Source organism: Coccinella septempunctata, chromosome 7 (assembly GCF_907165205.1).
Source record: "Coccinella septempunctata chromosome 7, icCocSept1.1, whole genome shotgun sequence".
Classification (NCBI taxonomy): domain Eukaryota; kingdom Metazoa; phylum Arthropoda; class Insecta; order Coleoptera; family Coccinellidae; genus Coccinella; species Coccinella septempunctata.
In genome coordinates, this window is record NC_058195.1 from 14275757 (window position 1) to 14299190 (window position 23434).

General features: G+C 34.3%; 3 protein-coding genes and 1 long non-coding RNA gene across 4 annotated transcripts in view; 2 read left to right on the plus strand and 2 right to left on the minus strand.

The window, feature by feature from the left end:
- Nucleotides 1–14716, plus strand: part of LOC123316867 (EF-hand domain-containing protein D2 homolog) — a 29421-nt gene extending 14705 nt beyond the window's left edge. Inside the window, exons 2-3 of the mRNA XM_044903131.1 lie at nucleotides 13738–14020; nucleotides 14122–14716. Coding sequence (XP_044759066.1) covers nucleotides 13738–14020; nucleotides 14122–14253 — 415 coding nt within the window. The 3' untranslated portion in view covers nucleotides 14254–14716. The remainder of the gene's footprint in view (nucleotides 1–13737; nucleotides 14021–14121) is intronic.
- LOC123316869 lies at nucleotides 12036–13348 on the minus strand. The gene is made up of 3 exons (XR_006538107.1): nucleotides 12887–13348; nucleotides 12300–12466; nucleotides 12036–12116 (listed from the first exon to the last, which is right to left on the minus strand). It is a non-coding gene; the product is annotated as an uncharacterized LOC123316869 (long non-coding RNA).
- Nucleotides 14717–15110: 394 nt separating the features above from the next.
- Nucleotides 15111–16088, plus strand: LOC123316797 (protein transport protein sft2). The gene is made up of 3 exons (XM_044903027.1): nucleotides 15111–15378; nucleotides 15432–15583; nucleotides 15642–16088. Exons 1-3 carry the CDS (start codon nucleotides 15199–15201, stop codon nucleotides 15910–15912), a joined length of 603 nt encoding a protein of 200 aa, XP_044758962.1. The 5' UTR covers nucleotides 15111–15198; the 3' UTR covers nucleotides 15913–16088.
- Nucleotides 16089–18284: 2196 nt separating this feature from the next.
- Nucleotides 18285–23434, minus strand: part of LOC123317335 (mitogen-activated protein kinase kinase kinase 7) — a 37601-nt gene continuing 32451 nt past the window's right edge. Inside the window, exons 7-8 of the mRNA XM_044903810.1 lie at nucleotides 18934–19136; nucleotides 18285–18768 (exon numbers count right to left, since the gene is read on the minus strand). Coding sequence (XP_044759745.1) covers nucleotides 18565–18768; nucleotides 18934–19136 — 407 coding nt within the window. The 3' untranslated portion in view covers nucleotides 18285–18564. The remainder of the gene's footprint in view (nucleotides 18769–18933; nucleotides 19137–23434) is intronic.

Consider the following 23434-nt stretch of genomic DNA (forward strand, 5'->3'; position numbering starts at 1 on the left):
ATACAAACACAATATTAATTCAAGGTTCCAAATTCCTTTCTTCTGGGATGATAGACGTGTAAAAAATTCTAATCTCGGAGGATGTTATTTCAGCATCAATCATTTCGATGCCTACGTTTCAACCCATTCATTAAATATTAGATGGAGAAATTGGTTTTGCGCTCAGAGTCGTTGGGTGTGACATTCATGATCCATCTTCACATAAATCAATAGATTTCCCATTACTTTCTTCGATAAATCGTGTAAAAATACAGACTGTGCCCAACGATTACCTTCACGTCGTAACAAAAGTGAAGTGACTCGGACAGTGAAAGGTTTTACAGGCAGGTATATATCTGAACTTCACTTATGGTCAACTTTCACGGCTCAAAAAAGCTAATCGATGGATTATGTCCACCTTGAATGGTGAACCGTTTAATTATGTACCTACCTGCCTGCATTTTTCATATCTTGAATGTCTTCGAATTATCGTTATTATGTTGGTAATGCTCCCGAAGATTAAGGTCCAGTTATGGTCAACGAGTTTTCAGGGTGACCTACTTGAAAGCACTCGGAATATCAATTGGTTTTTGATGATTTTTCCGAAGGTATCGGTGATATTCTTCCTGTTATTCTGATGGTACCTACCTGGTTTTATAATCTGAATATTTCCCTAATTGCTGGGGAAAAACACTAGCTCTAGAGAATTGAAATAAATTTTGAAATTCATAGACTGCATTTCTTAGTATGTCATAAAAAATTTCCAACTGGTATTGAGGTTCCGCTGGCTACACCAAAAAGCCAAAAAACCTGATAAACTGATGTAAAATTTGACGTCCGTCTTCCAAGTTTTTTTACAAAAATTACTGAGAACCATCGGCTGCAACTCATTTTGAGGGCTTGAAATTGAGGCGAGAAATAATATATAGAGGTTTGGGAATAACATTAATAGTTCTTCCACTAATAACTCAAAAGGAAAACGCTGATTTTCAATTACCCTCATTTTCTGAAAATGAAATTGAATGTTTTTCTGCAATTTATCCATGGTTGTATGGGTGCATTACTGTTATTACCATCCAGTTAGGGAGGTCGGTACTTATTAAATAACTGATATGCAACAAAAAATTGGTAATTAACGATCAAATTTTTTAGTAAGCGATTATGGATTGTTTCTGCTCACCTAAATTTCCTGAATTTTTCTCATTAACCTGACAAGAATCTTTTTACTACATTCATGAAATGTTATGAGAATCTACAAAACATACAGTGTGAGTAAGTCACAAATTCATATGTTCAGTATTTATTGTTTTCTAGAAGAAAGAAAGAAGAGGAAAGAAGAAAAGAAACTGTATATTCTATGGAAGAGTTCTTATCGAGAAAAAATATGTGATAATGATTGTTTTTAATTTTGTTGTGTTTGTATGCATATTGCTACCACTGTAATATTTTATATTTGTTGATTACTGTTGACAACATTTGTAATGTTAATTGCAAATAAAGATCCATCTAATCTAATCTAATCTAGAAATATGCACGAATAGGTCAATTTTTATTTCAAATTACGCAAATTTTTTTCGGTATAATTCGGCAGTTTCTCTTGCACTCTCTATGAGAAGTGGCGGGTAGTCAAGTTTCTTAAGATAACCCTAACTTTTTATGCCAGAAAGGGATAGACCTTTTGTTGCTCAAGATGATACGGTCACAGCTGGCCATGGAGAAGTCCTTGTGTTGTCTTATTTCATATTCATCTAATCATTTATGTTCTGAGAGATTATGTTGATTGTTCTGCTGCTCTGAAGAAGATCGGTTTATAGAATCATTATATTAATAATGATATCAGTGAAACTGGGTCGCTTTTTCCCAACACCAATATAACCAACATAACCGAGAAGTTATCATCTTGAATCGTGATGATTTTAATCATTCTTCGCAAATGATTCAGTACTCGATAATTAATTTTTATTGTACTGATTTGAGTATTGCAGATCTACTCTTCGTGGGTGAACACAATACACACTGGAAAGCGAGGATAATAATTGATTGTTATTATTCCTATGGGAGAAAGCGTAAGAGTTTTTTGTCGTAATGAGTTATAATAACTGTCGTTTTAATTATTCTTCTCATTCTGAACCTCATCAATGATGTTCAGTTGGGAAATTCTTTTGGCTAAAACATCTTATATTTCTAATATAATAGTTATTGAATGATTGAAGGATCTGTAATTAAAGTATGGAAAACGACAAATTGAAAAAAATTTGAAAATACTCAAACTTCTTTTATGCTTCAAATTTATTCGGAAATCTGGAAAACCTTCATTCTTGCTGGATCTTTACTCATCCGTTTTGACCTTCAGATCAGGTATAGAAATATTTCATCTAAAAAAATTTTACCTATATATTAAACATGGAGAGTTTCAACACCTACTGTTGTTTTTATGAAATATTAGCCCGTTGAAGTAACGAAATAAAAGGATCTCTGGCGAATATTTGCATAAAATTTCTGAGAGACTGCAGGGCAGAAAGACGGATATTTCTGTTCTCAAACCTACATGCCTCCAGATTGAGTTGTAGGAACTTGATGATTATTATCGGATAGAATGAAACGAAAAAATTCAGAGAATTCAAACACTTTCCGCAGATTAGCTCCGTGTAGTCTATCGCGCATCCACCAAGCATTTTGGGAACAACATAAACTGCGCAAAAAAATTAACGCACATCCTGAAAATCTCAATTTTAATGAAAGTTAACTCTACATTGACTTTATAACTTATTTTTTATGTTCTCTCGGGAAGGTTTTGAACGAAACAAGACACATTAAATGGAAGAAAAATTCAGGATTTCACCGATCTTATGTGGAAGAAGAGAAATGAACAATTTTCAAAATACTGAAATGCTTAAAGTGATTTAATACTTGGTATTTCCACCCCTTGCGTTAATTACAGCTCGGCAACGACGGTTCATACTCAAAATCAGTGATCTTAAAATGTTCTGATCTAAATGATCTAATCCTTCCCAGATTTCTCCGAGTTGTATTCCTAAGTCATTAAGAGTAGCTGGATGATTTTCTGAACTTCTCAGCCTTCTAAATCTTCAAAATCTGATAATATCATCTTTTTTTAATCCTACTGGGAAAAAACATCTGTATTGAAGAAAAAACCCTTGAAAGTGGATAACATATGCACGCATAATTCTGATAAAAATAATTATCATTGAGAACACCTTCAGTTGTAGAATTTTGAGATTTCCATAATGTGCGTTAATTTTTTTGCGCAGTTAGATATAATCCACTTTCGTTTTGGGATGACCTATTAAAAATGAGAAATAATTATCTTCCGAATATTTCCAAAATGCAGATCAATTAAATTAGAATCTAGTCCTTCGATCTAAAATCACTATTTCAAGGTTCGTCAGCAAGCGAATATACTTTTTGAGATACAAAAGTTCCTCTTAATTTTTCGTGATATATACTTAGTTTTTTTGTGATTAAAAGATGTACAATAGTTGCTACTTTTATTCAAGAATGTGTGAAAATATTCAACGTTCCATAAAATTCCACATCCATTATGATTGCTGCCCATTTCATCCACATTGGGATTAATTTACTGAGTTGAAAATTATTTCTAATATTTTTAGTCTAATTCAATTACCATTTTGATTTGTTGGCCATATTGAAATTTATGTTTACTTGTTTATTATAAGAAGGTGAAGTTTGTAATTCTTTAAGAAGAAGTTAGGAAGCAATCTCTGAATCGATTTTACTAAACTTTTACTATTGAAAAGCAATGGTAAATAGCTTATACTGGGTGAGTCTTTGACTCGTACAAATATTTCCACATTAGGTTCTTGAGGTCAAAAGAAACGTTTTTTTCCTTTACCCTTTTTTCCGAATCGGCTTGAGAGATATAAGTTGAATGCTATCTAATGAAAATTTTAAAGTTTTGTAAAATATATATCCTCAACTTTTCTAGTATTATGCGCCGTTTTCGAGTAATTTTACGTTGAAAAATAAAAAGTATCTGTGAAATTCGAACAATTGGGTACTTCGACCGAATGCAACTCCCATTTTTGAAAGATCCACAGATGTGTTGTGTCACAGATTTAGCTAGTTATTCTGAATGTAATCTCGTTTTTCCAGGGGTGGCACAGCTCATTATGAAAAGTTAAAATGGCTTTATCCTTTTATTAGGGCCGAATCGGAAAAAATGGTAAGGGAAAAAAGTGTTCCTTTTGACCTCAAGAATCTACTTTGAAAATATTTGTACGAATCAAAGACTCACCCTGTATGTGTTTCCATGTAAAATATCAATATTGCAATATTTGTCTATCAAAGAGTTTGATAACAGAGTGTGCCAATTTGAAGAGGGACCACCTGCAAAATCAGAAATAATGTAAAAATAGGTGAACTTTGGTTCGTAGAGAGATATTTTATGCGGTTGGTTCCAATCAATTTGTATCACTCTGTTAGCGTGATGACAGCAACCCCTAAAATCTTTAAATGGGAATGGGGTTTGAGTGACACCTTGTTTTAAAGGTATTTCTATTGCCATATCTTCAACAAAAATTCTGTATTTTTGTTTGTTTTCAATTCATTACTATGATATGAGTCACAGGCGACTGAATATTCTATACACATGAGAGGGCTGCTCTGCTATCAAATTTATTCAATATATCAATTATTAACCTATATACATATTATATAAATATATCTCTCTTGGACAAAAAATCACATTTTGAGTTACCTAATAAAATGTGTCTTTAAGTTAACACTTGTGATGGTCATAGTCAATATTTCAAACATAAGTTGCCAAGCGGATAAGCGCTCAAAAAACGCAAACCGTCCTTAAAAATTACATAAAAATACAACGATAAAAAGATCAACAATTTTAAGTACATAATTCCTGAATTCAAAATTCAATCTTCAGTCTCTTCTTGTCTTTCCTATCCTTCTGCATCTCCCTGAAATCGTCCAGTTTATAAATACTGTTAGATAATCTTCCGAATGCGTTCAGAAGCGAAACGATCTCGTTTCTTTGCAACTTGAGGTTTTCCACGGACCCGTTTTCCGTGGAAAATAAGATTTTCAGCGCTGTGCCGAGTCCTTGCGTTTGCAACTTGCCCCAAAGCTTGCACTTCTCGCAACCCACGCAGTCCATGATCCTGCTGACGTTTCTGAAGTGGTCCCGAAACTCGATCTTGAGTATCTTCTTATTGGCGTCCCCTATGAACATCGTTGATTCGTCGAAATGGGATGGAAATTTGCGGATAATCTCTATTAAGTCTTTTATTGCCATTTTGGTGTCCCAGTCTTCTTTTTCGTTTCCTGAAATGAATAACATTATGAAGAAATGTGGAAAATAAATAATAAAAAATAAATAATTAAAAAATTCGCTTAGTGACTCCTCAACAAAATCAATAAGTTTAAAGAGTAGTACAAACTCTACATAAATGTAGGTTTAACTTCTAAAATTTTGATACAAGTGATAATCTTGAATACTACATCACTACTTCAATTCATTATTTTGAAATAAAACACAATGGACTTTCCAAACGCTCGAAATCCTTCCATACATATTGGAATATTGAAGAATTTTCCTCAATTCGGGTTATCGCAGCATATGCAAGTTCAAACTGAATAATGATGAGTTTCATTCATGAATTTTTCAAAAACATGGCGGAAACTGTTCAAAATCATTCTCCAAATATGAGGTTTTGAAATTTAAATCGCTTCGTTTCTAGTTTACGATTTGGCAACAGCGCCTACAAGAAAATGAAAAGAACAATGGCTTGTTTATAAAATAACAGCTGTTGATTTGCAGCCATCATAAGGCGCGTATTCACTGGCGAGCCTCAACAGCAACCGGCCATAAAAATCCCATAAAATTTTACGACCTTCCTCGTTCTTCGTAGACTTCATAGACAACCATCTTTGTCAATCTCATCAAGATAGTGTATTTGTTGTCCTTTATTATCCACGCATATTTCAGTCGATGTTGCCAACTTGTGCAATCGAAATGAAACGCTTTAAATTTTAAATACCCATTTTTATTTTTCATTCTTAAGTACTTAATAATTTTTTTTGGGAAACGGTTGAAACGGTTATTTCAAAATGTGACGTTTCAAAGATATTTCATAAAAATTACATCATTTTCAAGTCAGAAGGAGTATTCCCTAAATGTGGATCTACCGAACATCATTTAAAACTTGTTATAAATCTGAGTAGTTATGTCAATATATATAAAGGGTGAGTCTTTGTCTAGTACAAATATTTCGAAACTAGATTCTTGAGGTCAAAAGAAACACTTTTATTTTTATACTATATCATTTTCTCAGATTCGAACCTGATAAAAAGATATAGCCATATTAAGTTTTCATAATGAGCTGTGCAACTCATGGAAAAACAAAATTACCCTTACCGTCAGAATAACTAGCTAAATCTGTGTCACTCTATACATCTGTGGATCTTTTGAAAATAGTAGCATTCAGTCAATTTTTCGAATTTCACAGATATTTTTTATCAATTTACTTGAAAACAGCGCATTATACGTGAAAATATGAACTTAATTTCAAGAGTTGATTTCTTTTTTTGGTATTTTTATGGTACGTAATGGTCATAATGAGAAAATTGAAAGACTCGTTCGAAAAAGATTCATCAAATATATAAAAAACATCTCATTCGATAAAACCGTTTGTGAGATGGAACTGAAAATAAGTTTTTTTTATAGTTCTTCAACAGCATGTATCTTGCGAACCGAGCCCATTCGGAGCAAATGGTGAAGGAAAAAAGTGTTTTTTTCTACCTCAAGAATCTACTATTAAAATATTTGTACGAGTCCAAGATACACCCTATATATAGCTATGTATAATTAGAAACTCAACTTCCATTGTAAACTAAAACAACTATAGGTTTGTTCGTAGAGTGGTTTGCAACGGTTGTGAACTGTACAGAGCAAGCGCAATTCCATTTTAGGGTAGCGAAAATCCATTTGCGCTTGCTGTGTTCAGGTCACGACCGTTGTGAATCACTCTACGAACAAGCCTTATATTCAAGTATTCGAAAAAAATAGTTGTCACTTAAATAATCTATGAATATGACTTGCAATCTACATAAGTGATCTGATACCAATTAAAAATAATGAATACAGATTTGACTTAAAATAAAATGAAAACTCTTATTCACCAACCTGGAGAAAAGTATTTTGAAAAAAAATACTCGGGTAGACTTGGTTGAATGTTGAATTGTAAAAGTCATGTATGGAAGATATTTTCTGATGAAATAAATATTATTTCTTCATCAAAGTCGAAAGAAGGTTGAATTATTCGTTGCATTGCATTTTAAGACTGCACAATTTTTGTTTTAAATTTTGATCAGGATGAAACTCCCTCCCTCTAAACAAATATTATCGGATTTGGTTATATGACTCTTCATAGCGTATTCAACTGAGTTCGCCTCTTTTGAAATGTTTGTCAGTTTGTCTCAAAAAATAATTATTGCTATTCAAAATAATGACATTTTTACAAATACAATTTCCAAACGATAAAAGCTGAGTAATGATCCATATTGCGAAATTTTACCATAAAATTACATTCAAAGTCAATATGGAAGCTAATTATACTTATTTCAGATAGCAGAATTATAGCTTGATGGTCTATACCGAATGAGATAATGAAAATGACTTTTTATCAGTACGAACCCGTTTATGAAATTTTCAATAATAATCTTTTTTTCATGAGCTAGTCCAAATTGTTTGAAATAAGAACTGCCACATTTTATAATAAAAAATTGGGATGCTACTAGATTCTTCATCTGATTTCATTGATCTTTTTCATACGAATTGGAAGGTTTCTCTTATCGATAACTCAATGTCTCATGAAGCAAACTATGAGAATTTAAGAGGATTGTTTTTTTTCGCTTTCGAAGTGAATATATAATGGAGAAATTCAATCTACTAGTATTAATTTAGAAGCATAAAATCCGACACTGGTTATAGAGGAGTCGTAAAATTAGTGTTTAATTTCTATCAACTCGCTTATTCGCTGCTGAATCGACAGTTCAAGTGGAATAATAATGTAGAAATATGGAGAGGAAACAACATTTTTCAAGATTTAATTATTAAAGAAAGAAGAAGCTATTTGTCATGCAAACTATCTAACTATATCTACTGGAGATATATTTTTATCTATCAATAAAATACAACAAAACTGATAACGAAGGTTATTCATCATGAGGGCCAAGGTTACAAAACCGAGAGAAATTTTGAAATTTATAGGCATTCATGAGTGACTTCACTTTTTAAGAAAATCAGAATAACGTTCCTCAGAAACATTTTGAAATATTGTATCATAGTATTGAAAGCCTATGAAAATGTAGAACTGTAATTTTTTAATAATGGAGGATTGATATTTTAATGGAGCATTATATTTTAACGGACTTTTCTGCCTCTGATCGTGTATCTCGTAGAATTAACAACATTTGTAAAAAGGTTGTTTAGCGTCAACATTTAAAACCTTGTTTTTATTGAAAAGGTTTTTTATAAAATTAATTTTATCACTTTCATTCCAACCAGACCCGATTCGAGTGTATAGGGATTGAGGCCTCATTTTAATTGGGTAGATAATGCTGTCAAAAGTATCAAACTGTGTGACTAAAGACATTAGTCTTTTTGGCTCAATAACATCCAAGTAAGACAACGAAAAGCTTGTTATAACAAATCTCAAGCTTTTCTGGATCTGAGGTCATTAGTCTTTATGTCTTGCCGCTCTTAGGTGCAGATTCCTTACCTGTATAGAATTCCTCCCTCTCCAAAAGCGGTGCTGCCTTCTTGATGGCCCTCAATTCGAGCAAATACAAGAAGTACAAATTCCTCAGCCAGTTCGGTCCTTGGCCGTTAGTGCTTGACGGTGAAAATCTCCTCTCGAACTCCTTCAAGTTCAAGCCCCACTGTCCATTAGGTTTGATCAGACTAGGTTTATTTGGATCTGACAGCAAATAATTGGCACACAAATGGATGTTTATGCTGGCGTGAAGTCCGGATATAGCCCTATAAAAAACGCGCTCCTCCAAACACATCTGGTCAAGTTGGAAGAAGGAAGGTTTTTCCCAAGAGTAGGTCTGGAAGCAGTTTTCGGTGTAGATGCTCCTCCACACCCTCTCCGCCGATTTACCCTTGTACCCCGTGTACCTTTCAGGGTTGAGCATCAGGTCCACGTATTCGGATTCTTCATCGTTCTCGTCGAGGATGCAGAAGTTTTCTTGGGCATTGTCATAAGCGGTCCAGAGTTCCATATCTTTTACTATCTTCTCACTGAGCGAAGTGTTGAGGTAGTCCAAGGCTTCCGCACTGTTGCATGGTGTCTGCTGCAATGTTTTGGAACCATCCGAGGTCTCGCAGGGGCACTGGTTCGAAAGATCGCAAAAAGATTGGTCCTTCTGGCATCCTGACCTACGGTAAGATGGAATCTCTTCCTTCTTAACGCCGCCTTTCAGACCAATTGGGACATCTTCCTCTTGACAGGACTGCACAGAACAATATCTCATAGAACACTTACTGTCATCGTGCCAAAACGGGCATTTCTTCTTCAGATTCACTTTGAAATATCTGAAATAATCCTTTACTAACAAACTGCGCAACCGCGGGTATATTTTCACGTTGTTGAAGTTATCCACGGTGTCCACTTCGCACTGACAATCATCTATACTTCCTTTGAGGTCGCAGAAACAGTCTTCGTCAGTTCGTTCGAAAAAAGCTAGAGATTCAGCTATGAGAACAAACGTTATTAACGTGAGTAATCTGGATTTAAATGTCAACATATTCGATTTGGTGTCATAGCGTACGGGGTTTACTCAGCGAATGCTGTGTTTTGCCTGGATATGAATGAACGTTTGGTGGATTGTGTATGTGTGTGGAGTATCGAACGGTAGAGGTCCACGTAAGCGATCGAGCCGAGCGAGTCCTGTTATTTCTCTCCATCTCTCCCGCGACGGCTATTTTATGCAGTCGTAGGACAAAGAGAGAGTTCTGACGTGCAACTGGCGCGTACTACGAAAGTGGAGCAGATTCCCCAATATCTAATGATTCTCCGGCGTTATCTGAGCAGCGGAGTTTTGTTTGTTATCTAGTTCCAAATAATTGCATTTCGTCGAAAAATGTCATCTGAACCGAGTCTGACGGTTCGTGATTGTTGTCACGAACACCAAAAGTCTAATGACCTAGTGACGATGTTTACTTTCTCTCTCGACTGTAAACCGGTCTTATAGGAGCCGATAATTGGTAGCCTGGGGACCGGAGGGTCCTAACCTAACAGTTGCAACTTTCGACTCTGCAATCATAGGGTGACTTTTTGGGTATAGGAACAAGAGGATTCTCACATTTTTATTGAATCTGAAGATAACTGCTTTCGTTCAGCACTTTATCTATCTCGCACGACAATGACGACAGCATGGGCTGAGATAGGTGGGGACATGCTTAAATTTTCCAGAAAGCATAAATAAAACTACCTCTGAATCTCAATCCCAATTGAAATTTTTTATCTAACCTAACCATTCGATGGGACAAGTGTCTGGCCGAAAAACATATAATCTGACAGTTTCAGCAACGTAAACAATAAAAATTGGCCATAAAGGTCACAAAAATAAGTTTTTTTGATTTATCTCCTCTACTGGGCTTTAAATTGTTTTCGTGTTCATTATAAAAGTTGTAGGGCATCATATTTTCTACAAATTTTGTCCGAAGCAATTTTTCCTACGTTTGAACGTTTTCGAGATATATGGCGAAGAATGTACATTAAACTTGGTTTCTACATTGACCTTGGCCTTTCGCATGTGTGGCTAAGCTCCTCGCCCTTATCGCCCTCTAACTCGAAAAAGGTAAAGAGTATGTAAAATTGCTTCAGACAAAAGTTGTATAGAATTTTATTATCTACAACTTTCATAATGAATACATATACAGAACCGATCAGAGGTACAGGAAGGGAAAATTTAAAAAAATGCCTTGTTATCATCTTCAAACTGTCAGATGAAAAAAAAAATCCACCTGATTAGTGTCAGATTAATGGGTCTACATGTCTGCTACACCGAGATTACCCAGCAAACATTTTTAACTCGGCCCAACGTTGGGTTAGTGCTGCGATGTTAGAGTCGGTATACTGCAAATAGTGTCACATCGGCCGACAGCCGCCCGACGGACTATGAGCCGACATGTTGCAGAGTCTGCACACCGCAGATCCGGTGACGATTCGACTGTGCAAAAAAGCATCGGTTTAGCGTCTAGACTATGCTTCAAATACGCTCCTCAAATTAATCGTTACGACGTCGGTTCAGCTTCTACAAAATATTGGAAGAATGCTTTTACAATTGATCGGCACCACGTCGGCTTAACGTCTAGACAATGCTGGGAATACGCTGTTCCAATTGATCGGTACAACGTCGGTATAATATATACATACCTGCAATACTAATGCTCGTTCTCACCAACGATCCCTAAATTTTAAGGGACACCTAAGCATATTTACGTGACATTTCTTACTACTCATGTACGATTTCTGTCTGATCAACTTTTAGGAGACACTTAATACCAACTAAACGTTGCTGAAACTGAATTCGTATTAGAGTTAGAAAGAAATGCCAAGTAAATATGCTAAGGTGCCCCCGAAAATTTGAGAATCGTTGGTAGAAATTGGCAAATCCAAAAAAAAAATAAATATGAATTATTTGATCAATAATTTCTGATCTTTGAACGTTTCTTATGAAATCTCGGAATCATTTCTCATGTTGAAGGAGATCTATTTTTTTCTTCTAATATTTTTTGAAACCTTGCAACACTTATATTGTGATTAGGGCAAGACAATTTATACAGCCAATTGAAAAGAATCTTCATATATTCAAACAACTAAAATATAACGCTCATATAATAATATACATATATAAATACTTTGTAGGTTGAAAAAACACATAAAAACGACTAGCTTACTTGAAAAAAAAGCATATATTTATTCACTGCTCATTATTATTGCCTGCTTCTTTTTCCTCCGCTCTTTTCAATCTGCCCCCTGCTCTGTCACCGGCATTGCGGAGCCAATTCATTACATGATTCATTTCCACATCAGTGGCACTTCTTGTAATAGGATTTATCCTTACAGATCCTGGATAATAGAATTTCATTATTTGTTTAAAATAAATTATTGAATTTCATATAGAATATCATCTTATATATGTGTTTAAATTAATTAAATATGTGTCAACATGCAAAATATGTATTCAATTTAAGTAACTTCCTAACATTAAAAAATGTCAACATTTTCGACCAATACAACATGAAAACTCACCATGATTAAGCTCAACAATATTCGCCATTGCTTCTAATCCATTTTTATTATTAATTCCTACCCGACCAATTCAGGGAAATTCCTGATTCATGGCTTATTATGAGTTAGATTATTTTGCGTGTTGTCTCTGCTACGTCCTTACCCCCGTTGAGGCCAAACTTGGACAACTGAAAAATATTTGTATATATAGATTTTTCTGTCTTTCAAATTGTAGAACTTTTTCTCTAGAATAAAAAAGACCAAAACCAAAAAATTAAAGCATATCCCAAAAGAGTAGATACAATTCTACCTACACATTTTTTCAAATATTCTAGATCATATATATAAGTATATCAGCATCGAATTTCTTCAATTCTTCGTGCCTTTTTATTTTGATGGTGTTCTTATCCATTTCTATCTCTGCATTTTTTTTATCTATATGCAATCTCAAAAGATCGTAGAAGTACTCGGTTCTAATGATGGTGATGATGTACTACTTGGACCTAATATTTCGAGAACTCTCTGTTTCACGTGATGATATTCCTGACGCCTACTCCGAAGTTTATTAGAAATAGAAATACCATTTTATTTTGATTTCTTGTACTCACCTGCCCTGGGACATCACTGTTACTATGTTAATACAACACAACACAACAAGGAAGTTTTCAGAAAGAAAAATTTCGTCAAATAGCCTACTCTTAAAAACTTTTTATCATCGAAACACGTGCACGCGTACGCCGTCTGAATGAAATAACGCTTCGAGACGGAATTAGATTGTCTGGAAGCTCTTATGCAAAATCCCGCGAAATTTAAATAGTACAGTTTGACCTTATGTTAAGGGTAAAACGCGCTGAAGATGCATCTAACCGCAACCGATCCGATGAATATAAACCGCCAAGAAGTTGCTCATCTAACAGCAGCGTTTTGCCGACGCTGGCTAGATGCTCATGTTTCGACACATCTTCAGCAGCGTAAACCATGTCCTCGGATCTTCAAAGGTCCGATGCTGTGTAACAGCAGTACGCACTTCGCCAGCAGTAACAGCACACAGCCGACGATTTACCGACGATAAATGTTTGTTGGGTAACCATCTATATGAAAATCTGACCGCTCGAGTATGTACAAGTAACGATTTGTTTTTACATCTTTGAAAACCTGCAGACGCTCTCCCTACCTCTGAAAGTGCATACATCATAAAACCTTTTTTTTCTACCATCTAATCTTCAAAAACCACTAACGTCTCCACGACGCTTGAGTAAATCCCGATTTAGTATCATCGGCTCCCCAACTACAGTACATGCACCCAAGGTTTAAATATTGGAAATCATGAGTCAAAGTTTGTAGCAGTAATTTTCACGAAGGGATGGTCCCCCACTCAACACACAAAAACTCCATCTTGTTACAATGCCAATGCATTTGTCATACATTCAATCAGAATCATATTTTTTTCTCGTTCCAGGTTCAATACCAACAAAGACAACTTCCTCAGTTTGACAGAACTCAAACGAATGATGGAAGTTCTTGGTGCACCCCAAACTCATCTAGGTCTCAAAACCATGATCAAGGAAGTTGATGAAGACGGTGATGGTCGATTGTCCTTCAGGGAGTTCTTATTGGTTTACAGAAAGGCCAAGGCAGGCGAGCTGGATGAGGACTCTGGTTTGGGACAGTTGGCTAAACTGACTGAAATAGATGTTGATAAAGTTGGGGTCAATGGAGCCAAAAATTTCTTTGAAGCTAAGGTAAATTCAAATATTCTTCAAAATACTTGTAGTTCCAGTAGTCTTATTCATTTTTTTTTATATAAGCTCTAATAAATTTAAAATCGATCTTCTTTCCGCAGATTGAAGAACAGAAGAAACTCAGCAAGTTCGAGAGTGAAATCAGGGAAGAACAAGAAGAAAGAAAACGTTTAGAAGATGAAAAGGCACTCAGGAGGCAACAATTCTTAGAGAAAGCAGCAATGTTCAAGTGAACTGAGATAATTTTAATGCTTGTTAATATTTATACATATTTTATTTCGAATTAAGTTTAGACTGACTTATTCTTAGATCGCAAATTACACAAAAATACACAATGCATGCATATGTTGCCTTTGCACACATCATAATATTTGTGGATTTTATTGAATTTTGTTGAGACAGCACAGCAAGTGAATCATAATAGATTTATTGTATTTTTTTATTGACTTTGTATATAAGATAGATTATAGATGAGTGTACAAATTACTAGAATTTAACTAACTTTAGGCAGATTTGAATTTTCAATACAGATTATATGTTACACTTGATGAATTATTTGTTTAATTTTACAGTTTCTTTGAAACATAGGTATATATAGGTACCTCCCATTTTTCCACTTCAAGATTTTTATAATTGTGTTTATTTTTCGATAAGAAGTTTTGTGTAATCTGTTCCTTTGATAAAAAATATATTCAGTATAGCCTTATTTCATGAAAACCAATTCCAATTCCTGATGAATAGGTCAAGACTTTTTCATAATTTTTTAAGCGCTCATTAAATTCACATATTGAAGTGAATAAAAAACAGAGAAAAATCATATTTCCATCAGAAAATCTCGGTAAACCAGAATACTACTCGAAAGACGATAGCATTTTCGCTAGGATCTGGCAGGTATCTGAGTTAGTGGCCTAGTAATTCATTTGAAGCGTTTTTTTACTTACTATCTGAATGAAGAAGTATAGTATCGTTCATGAACAAAGATTCCAAAAATACTTTTTAATTCACATGAACTTGAGTAAGTTGGCTAAATTAAAAAAAGTAGTAGATCGAAAAATTTACAGACGTCAGATGAAGAAGAAGAAATTCATAACCAACAATTTATTTGGATTTTGATAGCTGTTTTTTTCTATCTCTTTACCTGATACATTTTGAGGGTTTGTTGCAAATATCTGTAAAAAATGGTCGATTTAAAGAAAGATTTAGAAGAATATCTTCTGTTGCAAAGTGACCAGAAGAAAAATTTCAAAATACAGATGCCAACCATCCCCAAACCCTCATTACCGAAATGGTTCAAGCAACAAGAACCAACTGAGGAAGGTTGGTTCCAAGAAACAAAAAAAGACTGCTGTCCCAGTTTGGTAAATAATATATTCCATTGAAAGCACTAAGTATTCAAATACTGAAATTTCAGAGTAGATTCCAAAGGTGGACATTTTTCGGTTTGTGTATATGTGTAGGAGGAATATGTTTCTCTCTATCAATGCTGTATGTTCCTGTTTTGATATTGAAAGCCAGAAAATTTGCATTATTATTCACTTTAGGAAGTTTCTTCTTTGTATTAGGGTAAGTGTGATTTACGGTAATGATAAAATAGACATAGACTAACTATATTTCATTTCAGCTTCTTTTTCCTTATGGGACCATGGTCTTACTTGAAACAAATGTTCACTAGGGAGAGGATATTTTTAACCATTTCTTATTTAGGCACCTTAATTGCAACTCTATACAGTGCCCTGTTCCTTCAAAGTACACCACTAACAGTACTGTTCGCAGTGTTTCAAATCATAAGTTTGCTCTGGACGGTTTTATCGCATATACCTGGGGGCTCAACAGGATTGAGTTTTTTCACAAAAATGTTTTCTAGTTCTGTTACAAGCACCTTACCTGTGTAGTAAATTTTAATTCGGTAGTTATTATATGGAATTTGTATATAATGAATGAATGTTCTCACTTCGATTGAGAAAAATTTACAAATTTTTGTGATATGACAGTTTTATAACTGTCTTATTATTACTTTAAAATAGTCATATCAGATTCACCAAGATAATAAAAGGCTGTTATTTATTTATTGAAATTTTTAAATTATTATTAAATATAAATATTAATATAAAATAAATAAGTCCTTTCTTACATATAAGAGAAGGTATACAAGTCAAGGCAATCTATTTTAATTTTATTCATGTTATGAGTTAAGCAGTGTAGTTTTCAATATTACTTTTTTATATGAATAATTATAAATTATATTACATACCTGGCCTACCATAATCTCTTTTTTCAATTATAAGTTTAAGTGATGTATGTTCACTTTCAACTAAATAAAGCATTATGGATTTTAATTTATTGTTTATTGAACTAAACCATCATTGCAAAATAAAGATTCTGCCTGGAAGTCTGCCGGCTTAAAAAAAGGCTTCCTCTGCCACAAACAACTTGAAAAGGGGGTTTAATATCAGGTGGGGCCTTCTTTAGCTCTTCATAGTGTTCCTATTCATTGTGTCACTGACGTTAATCAATGAAAGTTTGAGGCATGTTTTGCCAAATGTCCGTCAAATCATTGATTGGCGGGCTATTGCAATGTCCGCTTATTTGACCCACCGCAGACATTGCAACAGTTCGCAATGTCTGCGGTGGGTCAAATAAGCGGTGTAATTGCTGTGACATGTGTGCAAACCAGACATGTTCAATACAATTTTGATCTGGAGAGACAGCGAGCCAATCCAGTCTGACACGGTGTGGAAGAGCATTGGCGCCAATGGCTGCCACAAAGGGAATAATGATAGGTCTTACAATCAAATCACCATATCTTACCTTTGAGGATGACAATAACGATCTGTGCGCCCATTATTAAAACAAATGCCTCCAAAACGCACACTCAGCCACCACCGAAAAGAGTTGTAGCCGTTACGAAATGTTTATTATACCGTTGACCCTGTTCAGGCCACGACAACTTATACCGGCTAGTTTGACCAGAAACTATCATACCGGCAGCTTGCTGGAAGAAGCTATTATTATTTCGAGATCATGTGAAGAATTGATTTGTTCGTGTATGATACACGAAAAAATCCGATATTGTGCGACGATTTTTGCCCTTGCTTTTCCTCCCCTATGAGTTATGCTTATGCAGCACTTCCACTAGAGATTATATGCTCTACTAAGTACATTTTGCAAAACCTGGAGGTCGTTAGCAATTTGTTGTAGAGTTAAACCTTTGTTTGACCTACAAATTAATTGTTCAAGTTGGGAAGCTTCTGAACAATTAATACACTTCGTGACCAATTTCCAGTTGATTTCAAAAAAATCTAGACATCAGATGCAATTGCTTTTTTCGTCAAATTTCACATATTTCTTTGATAATTTGTATTTCTTTACAGAAGATATTGAAATGGAGAAATTTAATTGAAATTTTTCATCATATTTACCAGTTCACGTCCTTCAAAGTATACATCAATGAGGATAATGGGAAGTGGGACAGCCTATGAAACACAACTTCTTAACTGAGCGACGTTTCGTCTATATATTTAGACTTCTTCACAGCCCTAGTTAACGGTTGTAGACTAAAGGTATAATACATAATACATGTGTTCAATGTTTTATGTATTATATCTTTAGCCTACAACTCTTAAAGTGTTAAGGTTAAGTAATACCTCAAGAATCTCCATTCAAAAGCGGCACTCGCTAGTTCTTAATTTACGCTTTCAATTTTGTACGTAAAGCCTTGATTTTTTTAAAATTGAAATTAAAGGACGTCTTGATATCACCCCGCCTCTTCTTCTTCCAATTCAATTGGTTTTTTATGAGAAAACAGAAGATGAACTTCAGTATGTCTATAAAGCTTATTTTCACAATCATTTTTCGACGATTTTCCAACATGTTTCGAGAAAAATAGCAGCGGGGTGACATCGGCGATTCAATTTTCTATATATTGCAAAAATTTTCATAGTGATATATACCAAAATTACGCTAAAATTCAGGAATAACTGAAAATTATTCAATATTTGTAATATCACCTCCCGCGTGCTAATTTCTATTTTTGAACAGTATCAGTTCGTAATTCAGGCTATTGCTCAAAGATGTGGCACATTATTATTATTTATGTTTTTGGGGTAGCATCCGTAAAGCAACCAATGTCGATAGTCTTGATCCCGAATCGTACAAATATTATATGTACCGCATGGTTAAGTCAGCAGATGAGACTGTTATTAAATGCCATGCTCTCTGAACAAACTGAACCAAGAAAAATAGGTGGAAACAAAAAAAAATCACATATATCAAAAAACTCTATCTACAATATCTATACAAACTAAATATCAATATAAAACAGTTAAATCTAAAAATAGTCATTTCCCTTAACAATAAAGTGCTTCCTTGGCCACTCGCATTATTTTGTATTTCCTTACATATTGTCGCATATAAATAAGTAATCAAACCACTCAAAAAGTGAACACTATTGTAACATTCAGAATTGAATATTGCGAATAAATTATCATTGAAGTCATTTTTTTACACTGCTTCAATCAATTTTACCTTTGTTCACGTCAAATTCACTAATTAGTCCTGTTTGAGTTATTCCAGTTTTCCCTACTCCTGTTGTTAGCACTGACACCCTCCTTTTGGGCCACTAGGAAATTTTTCAACTGTATGAGGGACTCATATTCGTTTTGTAGTTCTTCTTGCTGCTGCTGTTCTTTCAGCTGCTGGTCTAATATCCTGTTTTTCTCTTTGTTCAGGTGCACAAGCTCAGATTGCACCTTAAAAGATAAAAATTGTCATAAGATGCAACTATACAAGACTATATATGAATATAGGGTAGCCCATAAAACACTCCATTTAGAATATTTCCAAGAAGAGGAGTTTCTTTTATATCAAATGTTAAGACAAGTATGTAGTTTTTCTGCGAACGAAGCTATACATACCTTAAAATATTCCTTAGCTAATTGTTTGTGCTCTTCATAGAGGGCCATCGACCTGGAGTCGTTTGTGTCTGGGGTGGCTGGCCTCAGGGGGGAATCCAAGAAGGGAAACACTTCTTTCTCTAAAATCTCATCAGATATTGATTGTTCTTCAGGTATCGAATAACCATCAGGTTGCATTCCTGAATGCGACGCCGTGTTATTATCTGAAATGGAAAAAAGGATCGTGATGATTCAGTTCAGCAATATAATGATACCGAACCGTTTGATTGGGTATAATTTTGAATAACCCGAGTGCAAGGACCGAAACGGTGCTATATTCGGTGAAAAAAGAAAGAACGAAAAATTCATATGCAAAATTTAGCATATCATTATCTCCTTGAAAAATATTGAGTTCCTTTATGAGGTAACACAAACGAAGAAAATTTTATACGTTAAAAATTTTCGTAATGTGGATATTTCAAGAGTATTCCATAGAAAAGAGGAATAGTCTGAACTTTTATAACATATAAGACTTGTTTATCTTTCGTGTTGTCATTAGAATAATCATCTGCAATATAGAAATTTGAGTGGTGAATACCTAGGAATTAAGCTGGATTCCTTGCTGATTTTCAACGCCAATTTGGAAAATTTGCGCCTGAAGTTGAAAACTATGAATAATATTTTGAATCAACTAGCTGGTACTTCCATGAGGTGCACATGCAATTACTCCTCGAACTAAAGACCTAGCTCTGGTTTTTTCGACTGCTGAACATTGTTGCACCGTTTGGGTTAATAGTGCTTATGTGTAAAACAATTGATGCACAGTTATAAATCTATCCATAAAAATTATATCTAGAACTATTAGATCTTTAACTATTTAAGAGTAGTAAGAGTTCTTTCACACATTGTACCGCCCCATATTCGTAGACAGACTGCAATTATGAATTCTTGGAATAAATTTCATTCCTTTCCCGATTCATTTCCAATTCTCTCCTATAGTAGGTACGTATTCCATAAACTTTTTTATTAATTTGAGGGGACAAGGAAAATTGGCAGTCTAAATGAAATAGGTACACTATTTTCAACAGAGATTTAGTTAGTGATCCCTCGAATAGAGTTCCTGGTGTCGATCTTACCAGGAAAATATGGTGTATTCTAAATCGTATAAGAACAGGTCATGGATGTTGTAAAAGTATGTAAAGTGGGCTTTTCAGATGGAATTCAGTTGAAAGCTCTAGTTGTGAATGCGGGGAACCAGAAGAAATCATAAATCATTATAATTTGGAATTACAATTTCAATCAAGTATATATTATTATCTTTTATTGAGGACTGACTCAGAAAGATTTGGAATATAACGGACGATGAACATCACTATTTTCAATATTTTAAAATCAATGGACTATAAGGGTGAACGAACGCCAATTTTTATGTAGGCAGAAGCAAGTCATTTCAGGCAAAATTACTTTATTCCGAAAATTCTTACAATATTGTAAATGTTTGGATGAAAATAATAGATCTGCTTTACTAGGTGAAACATTGCTTTACACAAACTGATGTCATAAGGTCTTCAACTTTTGGTCTCCTTAAGCACCTTATGTTATTATGTGTGAATCATTTTTGTTTTTTCCTAGCGAAAATGAATATACTCAAACACTGATGTCTTGTTCAGGGTGGGCCAAATTGGTGATACCTGTACTACAACTTTTTCAACCCAACGACATAGAGGAAAATACCCAGCACATTACTGTCGTAATTTTTCGAGAAACTAATAATGCTATCAACTGCATTCCTCTATCATCTTTTGTTTTCGAGTTATAGGCCAAAATTAAAATTTCAACTTTGGTCATTATCTCCGTTTCTGTTTGTGCTAGGATGTTGAAATGAAAACATTATACAGACACTTTTTTGATAGCAATCCAGTGGCGCACTATGATTTTTCCAACAGGTATATTTGTTAAGTTGAAGATGTGTTTTTTCTTATGAAAACAGTAGTTTAAAATTATTTAGAAAGACTGAGGGCCGATGTATGATATATTTCTGAAGCACTGAAAAAATGGCGATTTTTTCTACGTCATTTTAAACTACTGTTTTCATAAGAAGAAACACAACTTTATGTTATAGCTCATCAAATAAGCCTGTAGGAAAAAATCATAGTACGCCACTGGATTGCTATACAAAAGTGTCTGTATAATGTTTTTATTCCAACAACCTAGCTTAAGCAGAAACGAGATAATGACCAAAGTTGAAATCGCCCAAATTTCAATTTTGGCCTATAACTTGAAAACAAAAGAAGATAATGGACTGTAGTTGATGGCATTATAAGTATAAAAAGACGAACATGTACCATTCATTTTCCTCTATCTCGTTGGGTTAAAAAGTTGTAGTTCAGGTATCACCAATTTTGCCCACCCTATACTTTCCATGCATATAACTAGGTAAGGAATCCCTTCGATCAGTTTACTCAAATTTTAAATATGTTAATACAATTTTCTGAAGTAAATTCGTATTATGAGAAACACGTAATAATTACCTTTCTCTAAACCGGACGGTGATTTAATACCGAAAAATGCTTTGTCAGTGTCATAACTTTACATTTATAGTGAGTAATAGTGACAGTGTGGAATGTGTCAAATTTCCAAGGCCACCCGACATAAAAGCTTTTGGAATGTATTTAACAACTAGACCAAAATGTTTAATGACAAAATTAATTGCAAAGATATCATTGCCTGATTACTGTGTGAAGACTGTTAAAACGAAAACAATGAGTTGTCTTTTTATACTTAGACTAAGAAAGCAACTTTTTGATAGCCACTAAAAATTAAAAATTCAGATAAAATTCTTTAACACTATCTCAGCAGCAATTATTCAATATTATCGAAAATTTTTGAGAACGCCCATTTTGAAAATAATGGATAAGATCATGAAATTCGGCCTTTAAACACCTTTTAACGAATTGTCATTTACTTACAACATCGCCGGCTCCTGTTGTCGCCCCTCAGGACCCGCGAACTAAAGATCAAAGTTTTCATTTTCGCCGATTTCTGCCGGAAACCGCGTCCACCAGAGTCGAGGACGCCGCGACACCAAGATCCGAGCCTGGCAGACCGGACAATCCAGGCAACCTCCGTCGCACACGATGAAAAACTTATGACTGTGCGATATATGCGATATTATCTGGCATCTTTTCAGTGCCGAAGTACGTTCCACGGACTTCCTCAGGCCGAACGAATATTTATTTATTTTTTCGGTGGAAACTGAGGGATTCTATTTTGGAGTCAAGCCGCACAGTCGGAGGCAAGGTCGAAAGCGTCGATTTTCGAATCGATTAGACCGGGATTTATCCGTGAAAATTTCGGATCTCGTTACGTATATGCATATTTTACACGAAAATTCGCCTTTTTGAACCTCTAAATTATATTTCACCGTTCCAAATCAAAATAAGAAAAAAATAAGAACTTATATTAATTTTTGGTCCTGAGAGACCAAAAAACTGTGATATACAGGGTGCGTCTTTGACTCGTATGAATATTTCATCAGTAGATTCCTGAGGTCAAAAGAAACACTTTTTTCCTTTACAATTTTTTCCGAATCGTCTCAGTTTAAAAGATGCAGGCTGTTGAAAGGCCATAATTTTTTTTTTTATTTTTAGTTCTATCTCACAAACGGTTTTATCGAATGAAATGAATTTCGGAATATAGTTGTTCATTTATTTGATTCATCTTTTTCGAACTCAAGATATCACCCACGTCTTCCAGTTTTCTTATTATTACCATTACGTACAATAAAAATACCAAAAATTTCAAGAGCCCAACTCTTGAAACTAAGTTGGACGCTATCTAATGCATATTTGAACATTTTTCAAAATAAAAGTATTCATATATATTCATATTTTCTCGTATGATGCGCCGTTTTCGAGTGATTCGATGTTCAAAAATTAAAAAGTAACTGTGAAACTTGAAAAATTGGATACTTTGGCTGAATACAACTCTGTTTAAAAGATCCACAGAAGTGTAGTGTCACAGCTTTAGCTAGTTATTCTGAAGGTGATTTCGTTTTTCCAGTGGCACAGCTCATTATGAAAACTTAAAATCGCCATATCTTTTTACGAGTCTTTTTATCAGGTCCGAATCAGAAAAAATGGTATGAAAAAAAAATTTTCCTTTGACCTCAAGAATCTACTGTTGAAATATTTGTATGAGTCAAAGACTCACCCTGTATATAGTGATTCACCGAGATATCCTATTAGACGTTTATTGCAAAACTAATCACAATTTTGTGCTGAAGATTTTAAATTTGTGGTTTTCGATAATGATCTTTCTTCCTAGAATATTTCCGGACCTCTGCAACTTATTTCGTATTTCATATTTATCTGTTGTTAAATAATTACAATTTTAAGTTACAACAAATAATTTTATACCCTCAAAACTTACTGGGTTTGTCAAACAAATCAATATAAATGAAAATATTTCTACAATTCAATAAGTAGACGACTAATTTATCACGTAAACAGTTAAGGCCCGT

Excerpts from the sequence above, each read along its gene's own strand:
- LOC123316797 (XM_044903027.1), top strand. The coding sequence starts at position 15,199 with ATGGTCGATTTAAAGAAAGATTTAGAAGAATATCTTCTGTTGCAAAGT. Across the intron at positions 15,379-15,431 it reads AAGACTGCTGTCCCAGTTTG|AGTAGATTCCAAAGGTGGAC; the intron begins GTAAATAATATA and ends CTGAAATTTCAG. Across the intron at positions 15,584-15,641 it reads AGTTTCTTCTTTGTATTAGG|CTTCTTTTTCCTTATGGGAC; the intron begins GTAAGTGTGATT and ends ATTTCATTTCAG.